Source organism: Chiloscyllium plagiosum, chromosome 17 (assembly GCF_004010195.1).
Source record: "Chiloscyllium plagiosum isolate BGI_BamShark_2017 chromosome 17, ASM401019v2, whole genome shotgun sequence".
Taxonomy (NCBI): Eukaryota; Metazoa; Chordata; class Chondrichthyes; order Orectolobiformes; family Hemiscylliidae; genus Chiloscyllium; species Chiloscyllium plagiosum.
This window is the reverse complement of record NC_057726.1, coordinates 61,878,647-61,893,082: the sequence shown is the minus strand read 5'-3', so window position 1 is coordinate 61,893,082 and position 14,436 is coordinate 61,878,647. Positions and strand designations below refer to the sequence as shown.

The window sequence follows — 14,436 nt, the reverse complement described above, 5'->3', positions numbered from 1 at the left end:
CAGGGCAGTGGATGCCCAGTGGTTGAATGTAGTTAAGATTGAGATCAATAACCCCAGGGTACCAAGGGAATAAATGGTTATTGGGTCAAGGCCTGACAGATAATTGGATTTTGTATGAAGGTGTCTTTGGTGTAGATCAGGCGGGATCTTGTTGAATCGTAGAGTGGGGTGGAAGCATCAAGGGCTTCCAGCCAGCTTCTATTTGGTAGTCCTTATCAACTTTTGAGTCTTTATGTTTAACATCGCCTAAGTGAGCATTTTCACCGCTCTATCTATGGAATCTCTTTTTTATAAACAATTCAGTTTCAGTAACGTAAAACATTATTCACTTCAACACTAACTTGCAGCCATGACATAGAGACTAATAGCAACATTTAAAAGGCATCTGGATGAGTAAATGAATAGAAAGTGTTGAGAGGGATATTGACCAAATGGGACTAGATTAGGTTAGGATATCCTGTCGACATGGACGAGCTGGACCGAAGGGTCTGTTTCCGTGCAGTACATCTCCATGACTGGGTTGAATATTGAGTCCGCCAACTGAAGACTCTACATTTTGAACCTGCCGATAAAACTTAAAAACCGGATCAAACTCATCACATCCCACGTTTATAATGGAGGGTGGATTTGGGGCTGGTTACGTGATCGCATATTAAGCCAAACCAATATTACAGCTCATAATGAAAGCGAACTTCCTTTTTTATATATAAAAAGCTGGTTGTTAGCTTAGATAATAAATGATCGGAAACAGCGTGGATCACAAATTAAATAGCTAGTCTGACCGCTGATTCGAACAACGTTTAAAGCTCCAAGGTCTCAAAATCAAACCTTGAGTTTTCTTACTCTATTATTATCTTCTCATCTGAACACTTCCTCCGGAGTTGGGTCAAGCTTTGAAACGCGAAGGTTAAGCGAGCGGCTGGGGATGAACGCTCTGAATTGTTAACAATTTGGGAGGAACGTACATTTGACACGAAGCTGAATGGCTAAACGTTTATACCACTTAGATACTAAATATTCTATTTTGACAGTCATGATCTCTGGCTTTTCAGGGGTTCGAAGTATTTGTTATCTAGATTTGACACCAATCGGCGTTTCACTTAGACCATATACAGACACGCTCAGACGTGGCGAACAAGCCTTTCAAATAAATAAAACAAAGAACTGCGGATGAAGATCTGAAACAAAAAGGAAATATTGCTGGCGAAACTCAGCAGGACTGACAACATCTGTGGAGAGAAAATACACTTAACGTTTCGAGTCCAGTGACCATTCCCCACAAGCGAAGCAGTTCATAACCTTTTTTCACGGGGCGGTCCACCCACTGTCAATCACTCCCGATTAACAGCCGCACCTTCGTGTTTTGGGGAGGGAATGATCTCATTTATAATCCTAGAGTTTCAGTGTTTCTTAATGTGATAATTTTAATACAGCTATTTGGATAGTCACGATGTCATACAGATTTACAGCATGGAAACAATCCCTTCGGTCCAACTCGTCCATGCCAACCAGATGTCCTAAATTAATCTAGTCCCATTTGCCAGCTTTTGGTCTATATCCCTCTAAGCCCTTCCTATTCATATACCTATTCAGCTGATTTTTAGATGTTCTAATTGTACCCGCCTCCACCACTTCCTCTGGCAGCTCATTCCACACGCCAACAGCCTCTACGTTAAAACGTATCCCCATTACGTCCCTTTTAAATCTTTCCCCTCTCACCTTAACCGAGATTTGTAACTTGGCGCAGGATCCTTCATGGTCCATTTTACACACAGGATAACCGTTCAGTTACTGTACGTACAGCCAAAATACAACAGAGATTCTGTGTGCGCGCTTTGCATCTCTGCCAAGATGTATTATAATTGAGATTATCCGTTTAAGAGAATTGCACCAGTTCAGAATGTCCTCCGGCGGCGCTCAACTGTTACAGCGAATTATTAAAGAAACTGCGCCTACTCGCAACAGGCAAGGACCGCTGCAGGAGATTCTGAAGTGGTGCAAAACAGTTGTGTTAAAAGGATAATCTCAATGATAATACAATCTGGCAGAGATGCAAAGTGGACACACAATCGCTATTACATTTTTTCCTGTATGAACAGTATCTGAATTCTAAGCCTTTGTGTAAAATGGGCCATGCTGGGTTCCTGCGCCAAGTTACAAAGCTCGGTTAAAAAAGAAATGAAATCAAAACAGATGTGCGGCAGATACAATCCATATAGTCGGTGCCTGATGTTCGACAGTCGAGCAATGACTAAGGTCGGAGGAATACCACAATCTGGTTGCAATTACTTTGAAACTCCTTCCGATTCCCGAGCGCGTTTACATTGAGGAGTTCGTGAGAATGATCTCGTTGACCAGTTGCAATAACTCGTTCAAAAAGAAACCAATCATTTCGCTCCACATACCCAACCAGAAAAAAAAAGAAAATCTTAACTGGTTTCGACTGTCACGAGAAGAAAATCTCTCCACCGTACCTTGTAAAGTCGAACATTCTTCACCTTCCCGCGCCATATTATTCAGATATGTTTAACCCCGAACCGGTTTAGATAACGGCCTCACAGTGCCTCTAACAATAGGTTTTGGACAAAAGCTGTGAATTTTTCACCATCTCATGCAGACGAGTTAAGATGCAGCACAGTGTAACTCAACGCGGGCAAATATATCCAAACCCCAATCTGCAGAAAATGTTGCAACTTTCCTTGCACAAATGATTGAAATTGGCCAGCAAAAGTTTTTTTTTTAAATTCCAACCCGCTTTGGTGTTGGCAAGTCCGGGATTTTCATTTCGGAAATCCCCGGCAAGAAATTAGCAGTGAAAAGATTGAACCGTATCCGAAACTCGCAGATTTTATTCCCATGTAGAGGATATTAGAGAATAAATTCGCGATTTCACTGGATGGAAGGTGAATGATAATGTGATACTCAGATAGTGATGCGAAATCTAACAAAGGGGAGACTGTGAAATGTACATTTTGAAAATGCATTTGATTTCATGCAGTAAAAGATTTCGAAACAGCAATTAAAACAGAAGCGTGCGGTCGCTTGTTGAACCCTGCTGACAATTGCCGAAAGTTCAGTTTTTTGGTGGTCGCAGTGGGCTAATGGATAAGGTGCAGGCTTCCTTAACCCGGAATTGTTGGTTCACGCCTCACCTCGATTTGCCCGAGTTCAGCTTTTCGCTGTGAATTTTCAGCACTGCAGCACCGACTTCCCGCGGCCACTGAGTAACGTCGGGGAAAGCTGTGGTCCCATTGTCCGGATACAATAGCCTGCTGCAACACCGGGTGTTCAATCAAACACTGAGTTATAGAATCCCTACAGTATGGAGAGCGGCCACTCGGCCCATGGAGTCTATACCGACCCTCGGAAGAGCATCCCACCCAAACCCAGAGCGCCATCCTATCCCTTTAATCTGCACATCCCTTTAACATGGCTTATCCACCCGACCTTCACATCTTTGCATCTCAATGTACCCTAACAAGGGAGAAATTAATAATCACTCGCATTATCCTTCCCAGCCGTCCACTCATTTCAACCTTCCTGTCCCTCTAACTGCCCTCTATATTGCTGGAGGTGATCACTCACCGTTTACATTCAGCCGTACGCCAGTTCCATTTCCAGTATATTCACCCTGCACCCTGCAATAATAGACGCCAGCGTCTCCAAAACGCACGTTGTTAATGCGCAGAATAGCACTGGCTTTGCTCTCAATCTGGAACACTCTCCTGGAATCCTGTTTCGAGCTCAAGAACGTCCGGTCTCCGGCTTTCCACCAGTGCACCGCGATTTGTCTTTTATCTCGGAATAGCGGGAACGAGCAGTGAAAAGTCACGGTCTCTCCTGCGGTCGCATTGGGCGGACTCAGAAATTGCTTCACTTCAGCGGTAACTGTTGCAAAAACAAAAAAAAAACACAAAACATTTATTTACAGGAGGGCGGCGGCGAGTGGAAAAGTTGTACCAGCAGACAAAGAAACTAAAGCTCGCCGGCGGCGTTTATGATTGGTGAAATATCCCTTCTTCCGTAAGGCTAGAAACTTCATAACATGTGTAACAACTTCAGTCATGAATAGCAAGAGAAGTGAAAAAAAGAGATATACTGATTATTTTGCGTGTATTAATTATAATTTCTTAAATGTAGCGATAGTTGAATTGAAAACACGTACCTGTGCAAGAAAGGACCAGGATGAGTATGGGGAGAAGTTCTGTTCCCCGAGACATACTGGCATTTGGAGCCGAGTTCCAACAGAGCACCACACCCCCGGCTGGTTTGAGCGGGACGGCAGGGAGAGGGTGGTCACTATTCTTTCCACTCTCTCGAGCTCATGTGAAGTGCAATCGTTCGCTGTCACGCTTGCAATCTTGCGGTTTCAATGCTGTGTTGGTAGGCAAGATCTACAGCCCACTGTGTGTATTGGAAGCAGAAATAACGGCGGTTTCGTTTCGTACCTAGCGTTGAACACTTTATCTGAAGCAGAAATCAAAGGTCACGTCCATGTGAGACGGCAAAAGGTGTCTGTGGGGTGGTCTGAGAAAGTTGATGATTTGCAGATGCCGGTGTTGGACTGGGCTGTACAAAGTTAAAAATCACACAACACCAGGTTATAGTCCAACAGGTTTAATTGGAAGCACACTAGCTTTCGGAGCGTCGCTCCTTCATCAGGTGATAGTGGAGGGCTCGATCCTAACAGAATTTATAGCAAAAATTTGCAGTGTGATATAACTGAAATTATACATTGAAAAATTGATGGTCTGTTAAGCCTTTCATCTGTTAGAATACAGTGATAGTTTCACTTCTTTCATGCGTAAATCACAAAACCTTTTTTAAAAGTTGCATTCTCGGGTTAGCTGTTAACAATGGTGATAGCTGGACAATATGTTGAAGCTGTTAGCCCCCTGTGTTCTCTGTCTATGCCATGATGTTTAGATTGATTCTAATCTAAAAAGTGAGATAACAGTTTTACATGAATTCATGCAGTTTTTGAGCAAAGTACAATGTAACTCTGCAAGTAACTCTGAGCTCAAAAACTGCATGAATTTATGTGAAACTCTGTTATCTCACTTTTTAGATTAGAATCAATCTAAACATCAGGTCATAGACAGAGAACACAGGGGGCTAACACCTTCAACATATTGTCTAGCTATCAGTGATAGGTGGAAAGAGGTCAAGGTGAGGGTGATAGGTCAGACTGGGGTGGGGGCGGAGAGGTCGGGAAGAAGATTGCAGGTTAGGAAGGCGGTGTTGAGTTCGATGGATTTGACTGAGACAAGGTGGGGGGAGGGGAGATGAGGAAACTGGTGAAATCCGAGTTCATCCCTTGTGGTTGGAGGGTTCCTAGGCGGAAGATGAGGCGCTCTTCCTCCAACCGTCGTGTTGTTGTGGTCTGACGATGGAGGAGTCCAAAGACCTGCATATCCTTGGTGGAGTAGGAGGGGGAGTTGAAGTGTTGGGCCACAGGGTGGTTGGGTTGTTTGGTCCGGCTGTCCCAGAGGTGTTCTCTGAAACGCTCCGCAAGTAGGCGGCCTGTCTCCCCAATATGGAGGAGGCCACATCGGGTGCAAAGGATGCAATAGATGATGTGTGTGGAGGTGCAGGTGAATCTGTGGCGGATATGGAAGTTTCCTTTGGGGCCTTGGAGGGAGGTGAGGGGAGAGGTGTGGACGCAAGTCTTGCACCTCCTGCGGTTGCAGGGGAAGGTGCTATCACCATTGTTAACAGCTAACCTGAGAATGCAATTTTAAAAAATAGTTTTGTGATTTACACATGAAAGAAGTGAAACTATCACTGTGTTCTAACAGATGAAAGGCTTAACAGACAATCAATTTTTCAATGTATAATTTCAGTTACATCACACTGCAAATTTTTGCTATAAATTCTGTGTTAGGATCGAGCCCTCCACTATCACCTGATGAAGGAGCGACGCTCCGAAAGCTAGTGTGCTTCCAATTAAACCTGTTGGACTATAACTTGGTGTTGTGTATTTTTAACTTTGAGAAAGGTGAGGTCGCGAACTGTGTTGTCCAGCCAGTTTCCTCTGCTCAAGAGTGTGCTGTGCCTACTCCCCCAAATAGCAGACTTTCACAGTTAATGCTGCACAAAAACTACACGCACTAGAGTACTCCCACTCTCACCCAATTTGGCGCTTCCTCAATTCCTCCTAACTTTATCTGCGAACGCCATCTCACCCTGTGCTATTTCGCCTCCAGCTCTCTCGGGCGGAGGGTTAAAAGTGGTCCTCGCAAAATATGCACGCACCCGTTTCCCTCTCTCACCAACCTGCCGCAAGCCAAAAGGAGAGCGGGTTTCATTTGCTGACTGAAAGAGAAATAATTCCCTCAATAGGGTAGTTCAGGAATGTTATTACTCAAACATATTGCTCGCCATCTTTTACATTCCCTGTCCTCACAAACCTTCCAAATCTATTGACGTAAAATTCTCTTAGATTTTCCTTCATACAGTTAAATAGCTTTCTGTTTAAAATGTATCCATTCTTTTCGCCTCGACTACTCTGTGGTCGGGAGTACCATACTCCACTCTTGAGTTACCTGTCGGATTTAGCATTCAGGATCTCATATTTACGCCTTCTAGACCAGCTCGCCCCCACCAGCGGCAATATCTTCCGAAGTAGTCTTAATCTTACTGATTTTAATAGTTAATCAGGTGACGCCTCAGCCTTCACAAAAGTTGTTTGATACAAAGACGGGGGCTGCTTGAAATAGAAGGCGCGCCGGTCAATGAGCACAAGCGTTAGGAAACTGTCACTGAAACTGAACCGGAAGAGAAATCTCTTTCAAAGTGTTAAGTGTGAGAGAACCATAACAAAATGTACCACGGTTAACAATTACAATACAGGATTTCATACGATGAAAGGTCTGACAACAGTTTTCAAACAATCGCAGTAAAACGAAGCGGTGAAATAAGACCACAAACATCAAACTGCCCTTTTCTTCCTAGATCCTCACCCACGTCTCCATTATCTCCTGCAATTTCCATTCATTTCAATTATCCAGCAACTGCATTTTCCTTTTCAATTTTTGTGCTACTGCGAGCGTGATGTTGAGCTTATCAGACCCTGCTGAGTGTATGTTAGGACAGAATGTTGGAATCCTACTCTTGTCTCCGTTTGTTTTTAGAGTCGATAAAATGTGGAACTGGAAGAGCACAGGACGTCAGACAGCATCGGAGGAGCAGCAAAATTGACGTTTCAGGTCTGGACCCTTCATCGGGACTCCCCAGCTGTGCTCTTCCAGCCCCACATTTTATCGATTCTGACTTTCAGCATCTGCAGTCTTTACTATCGCCTTTTACCTTTAGCCTTCCAGCATCCAAGTCTTTCTTAACCAAGGCAGTCCAGTAGTAAAATGGGAATAGCTGAGAGTTTCCAACTCTCCTAGATTGCTCTGAAGTACTTCATTAATTGAAGAAATATTTCCTGAGTACTGCCAAAAGAGACGGCTCGGCAAAAAAAAACCGTTTCTTTCCCAATTTTCGTCATCATATCCTTTAAAATAATTGCAAAAGGGAAAATTAGGCTTTTTTAGTGGTTGAAAATTACATGATGAAGCCTACTGGAATGGATTTAACCAAAGTTAGCAAATCTTACTACTTGAATAATTTATTTTACAAGGTTCACGATGAAACTACTTAAGGATGACAGAGAAGAAAATAGAAAGATTTGACGACAGTGAGATGAAGTAAGGTGAGGAGTTATATGTACAGCATTGATCTTTGGATGAAATGACCTGTTCCAGAGCTATAAATTGCGTGTTACACCAAGATATCCAAGAGAGTTCTAACAGGCTATTAGACATTGCTCAGTCAGCATTTGCCTTCAAAGGTCAATTTGTAGTAGGAAGCAAATGTCTTCAGCGTGGCGAAAAGTGCCCACAGTAGCCTCCATCACAAAAAGCAATATTGATAATTAAATAACACTATATTCAAATCTTCCTCTGCCAACAAAAGACAACTATTCTCCAGAGAAATGAAGGAAACAGATTGAAAGAAAGGCTTAGGACAATTTAAAGGGTGTGAAAACCGTCCAACAGCCACAAAATCAAAACATAGGTCCAGAAGACAACAATGAAAATAAAACACATTGCCCAACATCACTCTTACGTCAGAGTATCTCAACGCAGTCTGAAGTTATAGACGATAGACAATAGACAATCTCAACGCAGTCTGAAGTTAAAGCTATTGTAAGGGAGGTGGGGTTTCCATCAAAATTACATGGAAAGGAGCAACTGTGGTGTGGAATAGGTGCAAAATGGGCTTTAAGTACTGTTTCAAGTTTCATGAGTTAAAAGGGTAAACATAGTATCATGTCATTAACTATAAAAATAATTTGTGAAATTAAATTGTGCAATCGTAATTTAATTCCCAGTATAAAGCACCAAATCAAAATGTGCCTCTCATGGAACTGTTGGTCCCACTAACATGATTGCTGCATTACAGTGTAAAGACGTGGCATAAGGAATGCTGCTCATTGAGTCATAAAGATGTACAGCACAGAAATAGATTCTTCAGTCAAACTCATCCATGCCGACCAGATATCCTAACCTAATCTAGTCCCATGTTCCAGCACTTGGCCCATATCCCTCTAAACCCTTCCCATTCATATACCCATCCAGATGCTTTTTAAATGTTGTAATTGTACCAATCTCCACCAGTTTCTCCGGCAGCTCATTCCATACGTGCAAAACCCTCTCCATAAAAATGTTGCCCCTTAGGTCCCTTGTAAGTCTTTCCCCTCTCACCGTAAACCTATGCCCTCTAGTCCTAGACTCCCCCAGACCAAGGAAAATGCCTTGTTCATTTACCCTATCCATGTCCTGCATGATTTTACAAACCTTTGTGAGGTCACCCCTAAGCCTCCAAGAGTCCAGATAAAATCGCCCCAGCCTATTCAGCCTCTCCATGTAACTCAAACCTTCCAACCCTGGCAATGTCCTTGTAAATTTTTTTCTGAACCCCTTCAAGTTTCACAACATCCTTGCTATAACAGGGAGACCAGAATTGTGCACAATATTCCAAAAGTGGCCTAACCAATGACCTTGAGAGCTGCAACATTACTTCTCAACTCCTTTACTCAATGCACTGACCAATAAAGGAAAGCACACCAAATGCCTTCTTCACTAGCTTATCTACCTTTGACTCCACTTTCAAGGAACTATGAACTTTCACTCAAGGTCTCTTTGTTCAGCAACACTCCCTCGGACCTTACAATTACATTTATAAGTCCTGCCCTGATTTGCCTTTCCAAAATGCAGCACCTCACATTTATCGACATTTAACTTCAGCTGCCACTCCTCAGCCCATTGACCCACTTGATCAAGATTCAAGGTAGATACCAATAAACGAGATTGGTCCATCTTAGCCCATAGATATCCAAAAGGCACAATGTTCCTCCAACCAAATCAACCAATTGATTTTTAAATTAATCTGAAGTTCAACATGTTGTTCATAGCATGTTATGCAAAAACATTAAAAAATGTGCAATGTTTAGCATCTTGAAGTCACTGCAAAGTACTTTAAATACAGCAATGCCCTACTCCATTAATGAAATAGATGACCCAATAACCTGTTTTTGATGGAGTTGGATGGCTGAGGCTTAAATATTGACCAAGATGTGGGGACAACTCCCTTCCCTTGAATATTTGAATATGGTGACAGGATCCCAAAAAGGCAGATGTAGCTCTGGTTTACATTTTATTCAAAGAAAATGGCTACAAAATTCAGCTGTGATTCATTTTTCCCCCCAATGCCATATGTGCCCTTTGGTGAGACACATGTTGTTACACTCAAGCCCATGCCAAACACCATTTTGGTGATGTCATCAGCAAAAGCTTTTATAGATAGATAGATAGATAATTATAGTTATAGATAGTTCAGATTAATTTAAAAATCAATTGGTTGATTTGGTTGGAGGTTCATTGTGCCTTTTTGATATCTAAGGGTTAAGATGGACCAATCACTTTTATTGGTATCTATCTTGAATCTTGATCAAGTGGGTCAATGGGCTGAGGAGTGGCAGCTGAAGTTTAATTTCGATAAATGTGAGGTGCTGCATTTTGGAAAGGCAAATCAGGGCAGGACTTATAAACGTAATTGTAAGGTCCGAGGGAGTGTTGCTGAACAAAGAGACCTTGAGTGAAGGTTCATAGTTCCTTGAAAGTGGAGTCAAAGGTAGATAAGCTAGTGAAGAAGGCATTTGGTGTGCTTTCCTTTATTGGTCAGTGCATTGAGTAAAGGAGTTGAGAAGTAATGTTGCAGCTCGAAAGGACATTGGTTAGGCATCAAACAGCATCAAGCATCATTTTTGATCTCAAGACTTCATTATATTCTTGACCTCACAGAGTCAAACATATATTGAAGAATAGAAAGAATCTACAAACTGCAGTATTCAAAGGAATCAACTATGCTGACATTAATTTCTGACTGAATCCTTGAATTGTTGCTGAGTTAGTAGAACTGGTTGGTAGTTTACACTGTTACTTAAAATTGGTGGAACATGGTGAAGACCTTGGTTCTCACTTCAAGAGTTCTGTTTTGGCAATGTGCTTCTGATATGACAGGAGAATCAGTAGAAATGGCACAGGGGAGGATAAGCTGCTTGAAGAAACAGATGAAGGAGGAGACGGAGAAGTTCACCTCATCTTTAAAGAGCACTTTTCTTAACCCAATGTCACTGAGGAAGAGTGTGTACAATGTCTCCATTTTTTCAAGGAGGAGATGACCGCAATCAGGTGCCTCCCATGAGCAGGCCAGAAACCTCAGAGCAGGCATGGAAGATATTGTGATTGGCCATGACCATGAATGTTATACATCAGGATCCTTCCTGAAAAAAAAAGCAGGTAATATCTTGAATATCTCCTAATTTGTCTTCAATTGCTGTCCAAGAGTAGTGCCTGATACACATAATGCCAGGGGAAGGTGATACATAAAATTCTTTCTTACAAGATAGAAGCAGGTTCAGCACTTAAGCCACCAGAGATCCACATCCAGAGATCAAACCAAAGGATGACTACTGGTGAAAGCAGGCAATCTACGGATCTCCTGTCTCTTGATTCCAGCATGCAATGCAAATAAGTATCAATGGTATTGAACAATACTTTTAGAATAAACATGCTGAGTAAACCACTAGGTACCTCAAGGAATACTTTTACTGCACTGACACGTCTCTGGAGGAGCCCTGCAGTGCTCACCTAAACACAATTTTCCCACTGACATCCGTGACTTTTCTGACACTTTACGCTGGTTTCAAAATTTCCAGTTTGCAGGCTCTAGCTGCCTTCTCTTTACCATGGACATGCAATCCGTTTGTACGTCCATCCCCCACCAGGATGGTCTCTGTTTTTCATGAACAATGACCTGAACTGTCCCCATCCACACTAGCCTGCTCTGCCTGGCTAAACTCATCCTAACAGATTAGATTAGATTAGTATGGAAACAGGCCCTTCGGCCCAACAAGTCCACACCGACCCGCCAAAGCGTAACCCACCCATTCCCCTACATTTACCCCTTACCTAACACTACGAGCAATTTAGCATGGTCAATTCACCTGACCTGCACATCTTTGGACTGTGGGAGGAAACCGGAGCACCCGGAGGAAACCCACGCAGACATGGGGAGAACGTGCAAACTCCACACAGTCAGTCGCCTGAGTCGGGAATTGAACCCGGGTCTCTGGCGCTGTGAGGCAGCAGTGCTAACCACTGTGCCACCGTGCCGCCCACCGTCCTCACCCTGAACAATTTTTCTTTTAACTCCACTCATTTTTTTTCAGGTTAGAGGGGTGCCCATGGGTACCTGCCGATTATGCTGGTCTTTTTTGTGGGATACATGAAACAGTCCTTGTTCCAGTCCTGTCCCAGCCCCAACTCACAATGTTTTTTCCAGTATGTTGATGATGTCATCAGTGCTGCTTTCTCCTCTCATCTGGAATTTGAAAAGCTTCTCGATTTTGATTCCAATTTCCACCCTGCTGTTACCTTCACCTGGCCCACCTTGTACTCCTCCCTTCCTTTCCACAATTTCTCTGCTTCCATCTCTAAGGATAGACTGGCCACAAACATCCACTATAAACCACAGTTACCTTGACTATACTCCACACACCCCACTTCCTACAAACCCTCCATTCCATTCTCCCAGTTCTTTGATCGCTGTTATACCTGTTCCAAAGTGCCAACTTCAGCAAGGGAGCTTCTGAAATGTCTGCTTTCTTCCTCAACCAAGGATTGCTCAGCACTGTCAGGGTCCAACCCATCTCCTGCACTTTGGCCTTTACCCCCTCTCTTTCCCACAATACCAATAGGGTCCCCTTGTCCTCACCTACCATCCCACCAGCACACACATCCAGAGGATTATTAACCACTGTTTCCACCACCTCCAGTGAGATGCCACCACATGTTCCCCTCCCGTCCCTTGCCAGCCTTCTGCAGGGACCATTTCCTTTGTGACACCCTGTTCCACTCTTCCTTCACTCTCAATACACTCCCAAAGCTTCATGGCACCTTGCCTTGCAATCATAGAAGGTGAAACACTTGTCCATTTACTTCTCCCCTCCTCAGTATCCAAGGATCCAAACATACCTTCCAGGTGAAGCACTTTACTTGCACTTCACACAATTTAGTCTACTGCATTCACTGTTCACAATGTGGTCTCTTCTACACTGGGGTAGACTGGGTGAACACTTCATAGAACACCTACGTTCTGTCTGCAAAAAGAAAGACCCTGAGCTTCCAGTTGCCTGCCATTTCAACATAACACCCTGGTCCCTGGCCAACATCTCTGTCTCAGGCTTGCTTCATGCTCCAGCTATGCTCAGCACAAACTGGAAGAACAGTATCTCAATTTCCACTTGGGGAATATGCAGCCTTCTGGACTCCATGTAGCATTCAATACCTTTAGGGCTTGAGCTCTCCTGTGTCCTTAACCCAACTCCCATATACCGGGTCTTGTTATTACATAGTCTGCGATGACACACTCCCCATTAATAGCTATTCACCCACCTAGCCAGAGAGTTATCAAGTCCTTTGTCTATCTAACTGTTCTTTGTCTTTCTTTGGGCTATCCCCCTTATCGTTTACTTCTTAATCCCTCCGCCACCCTATCTTCTGCATAAACCAATTTCTTCCTAGCTACCATCAATTCTGACAAAGCATCACTCAAGCCAAAATGTTAACTCTGATTTCTCTCCACAGATGCAGCCAGAACTGCTATTCTTTACCAGCAATTTGTGTTTGGGTTTATGATTTGCAGTGGTCTGCCATGGCCTACCCAAGTTCTCACCAATGGTAAGAGATGGTATTACACACCTCTGGGGCTTGTAGTGAACTTTGGTCCACTGGTTCAGAGATAGGAATACCATTGCGTCTCAAGACTCCCAGGTGGTACCAATATATCTTCCTTCTGTCCAGGCTGTGAATCACTGTCTCATTTGACTGCAACTCCAATTAAAATAACCTAAATTCAGGATTCAACAATCATCCTATATTTTGCTCTTATCCATACATAGATCCATTACAACATCTTCCTGGCCATAATGGTAAAACAAAAGCTATCACAAAACCATGATACCACACCATTTTCATCCGACAATCCAGCCAATATTTCATACAAAAAAATTACACTGTATATTACTACCCAAGAATGGTCTCACTAACTTGGACTTGGTCTGTAGTTTTAGGGCAAATGTTTCTTCGTTAGAACTGTAAAAATCATCTTGAATCTTGCACTTTTTTGCTTAATTAAATAAATTAGCCTTTTTTTTGCTGACTGAAGGAAGTAGATGACTGAGAGAATCCAAAGCAATAATGGACCATTTTCCTTTCCCCACCTTCTACTCAGAGAATCCCACATGTGAATTTCAGCATTCATCCAGCTTTGCCTTCCTTCCAACATTGAAAATAGGACAAACATTCATCTGACTGTCTTCATCTTACTACTATTAAGGAAGCTGACAAGCCTCAAGACAAAAATAAAGAGCCAAAGCTGACACTAAAACTACTTGTTGAGCAAGGACGTGTACAACAATTAGATTATGTGGCTCCTTGACTGTGACTGACAGTGAGCTTTCATACTAACTCCATATTTCTATTCTATTCCCATATCAATTCATTTTCTTAGAACTCAAACATTTATCATTCTCAGTCTTGAATATATTAAACAACTGAACATCCAGAGGCCTCTGGACAAAAAAATTTTAAAGATAAAAACATTTCTTATTTGAGTTCTCATTCGCTGACCTCTTCTTTCTTTGTGAGTTTAGAAGAGTAAGAGGCAGCTGGAAATGTGTTGCTGGAAAAGCGCAGCAGGTCAGGCAGCATCCAGGGAACAGGAGAATCGACATTTCGGGCATAAGCCCTTCTTCGGCTTATGCCCGAAACGTCGATTCTCCTGTTCCCTGGATGCTGCCTGACCTGCTGCGCTTTTCCAGCA

The 14,436-nt window shown here is 42.9% G+C and overlaps 1 protein-coding gene across 4 annotated transcripts in view; it reads right to left on the bottom strand.

Moving 5' to 3' along the window:
* The window catches only part of LOC122558567 (immunoglobulin lambda-1 light chain-like), a 30,463-nt gene extending 19,786 nt beyond the window's left edge, over positions 1-10,677 (bottom strand). The window contains exons 1-4 of one of the 4 annotated variants that reach the window (XM_043707311.1): positions 10,648-10,677; positions 7,309-7,501; positions 4,166-4,569; positions 3,586-3,888 (exon numbers count right to left, since the gene is read on the bottom strand). In XM_043707311.1, the coding sequence (XP_043563246.1) occupies positions 3,586-3,888; positions 4,166-4,220 (358 nt within the window). In that variant the 5' untranslated portion in view covers positions 4,221-4,569; positions 7,309-7,501; positions 10,648-10,677. Of the gene's footprint in view, positions 1-3,585; positions 3,889-4,165; positions 4,570-6,545; positions 6,742-7,308; positions 7,502-10,647 lie in introns of those variants that run through there. The other 3 variants (XM_043707307.1, XM_043707308.1, XM_043707309.1) reach the window with 3 other exon arrangements.
* Positions 10,678-14,436: the final 3,759 nt, after the last annotated feature.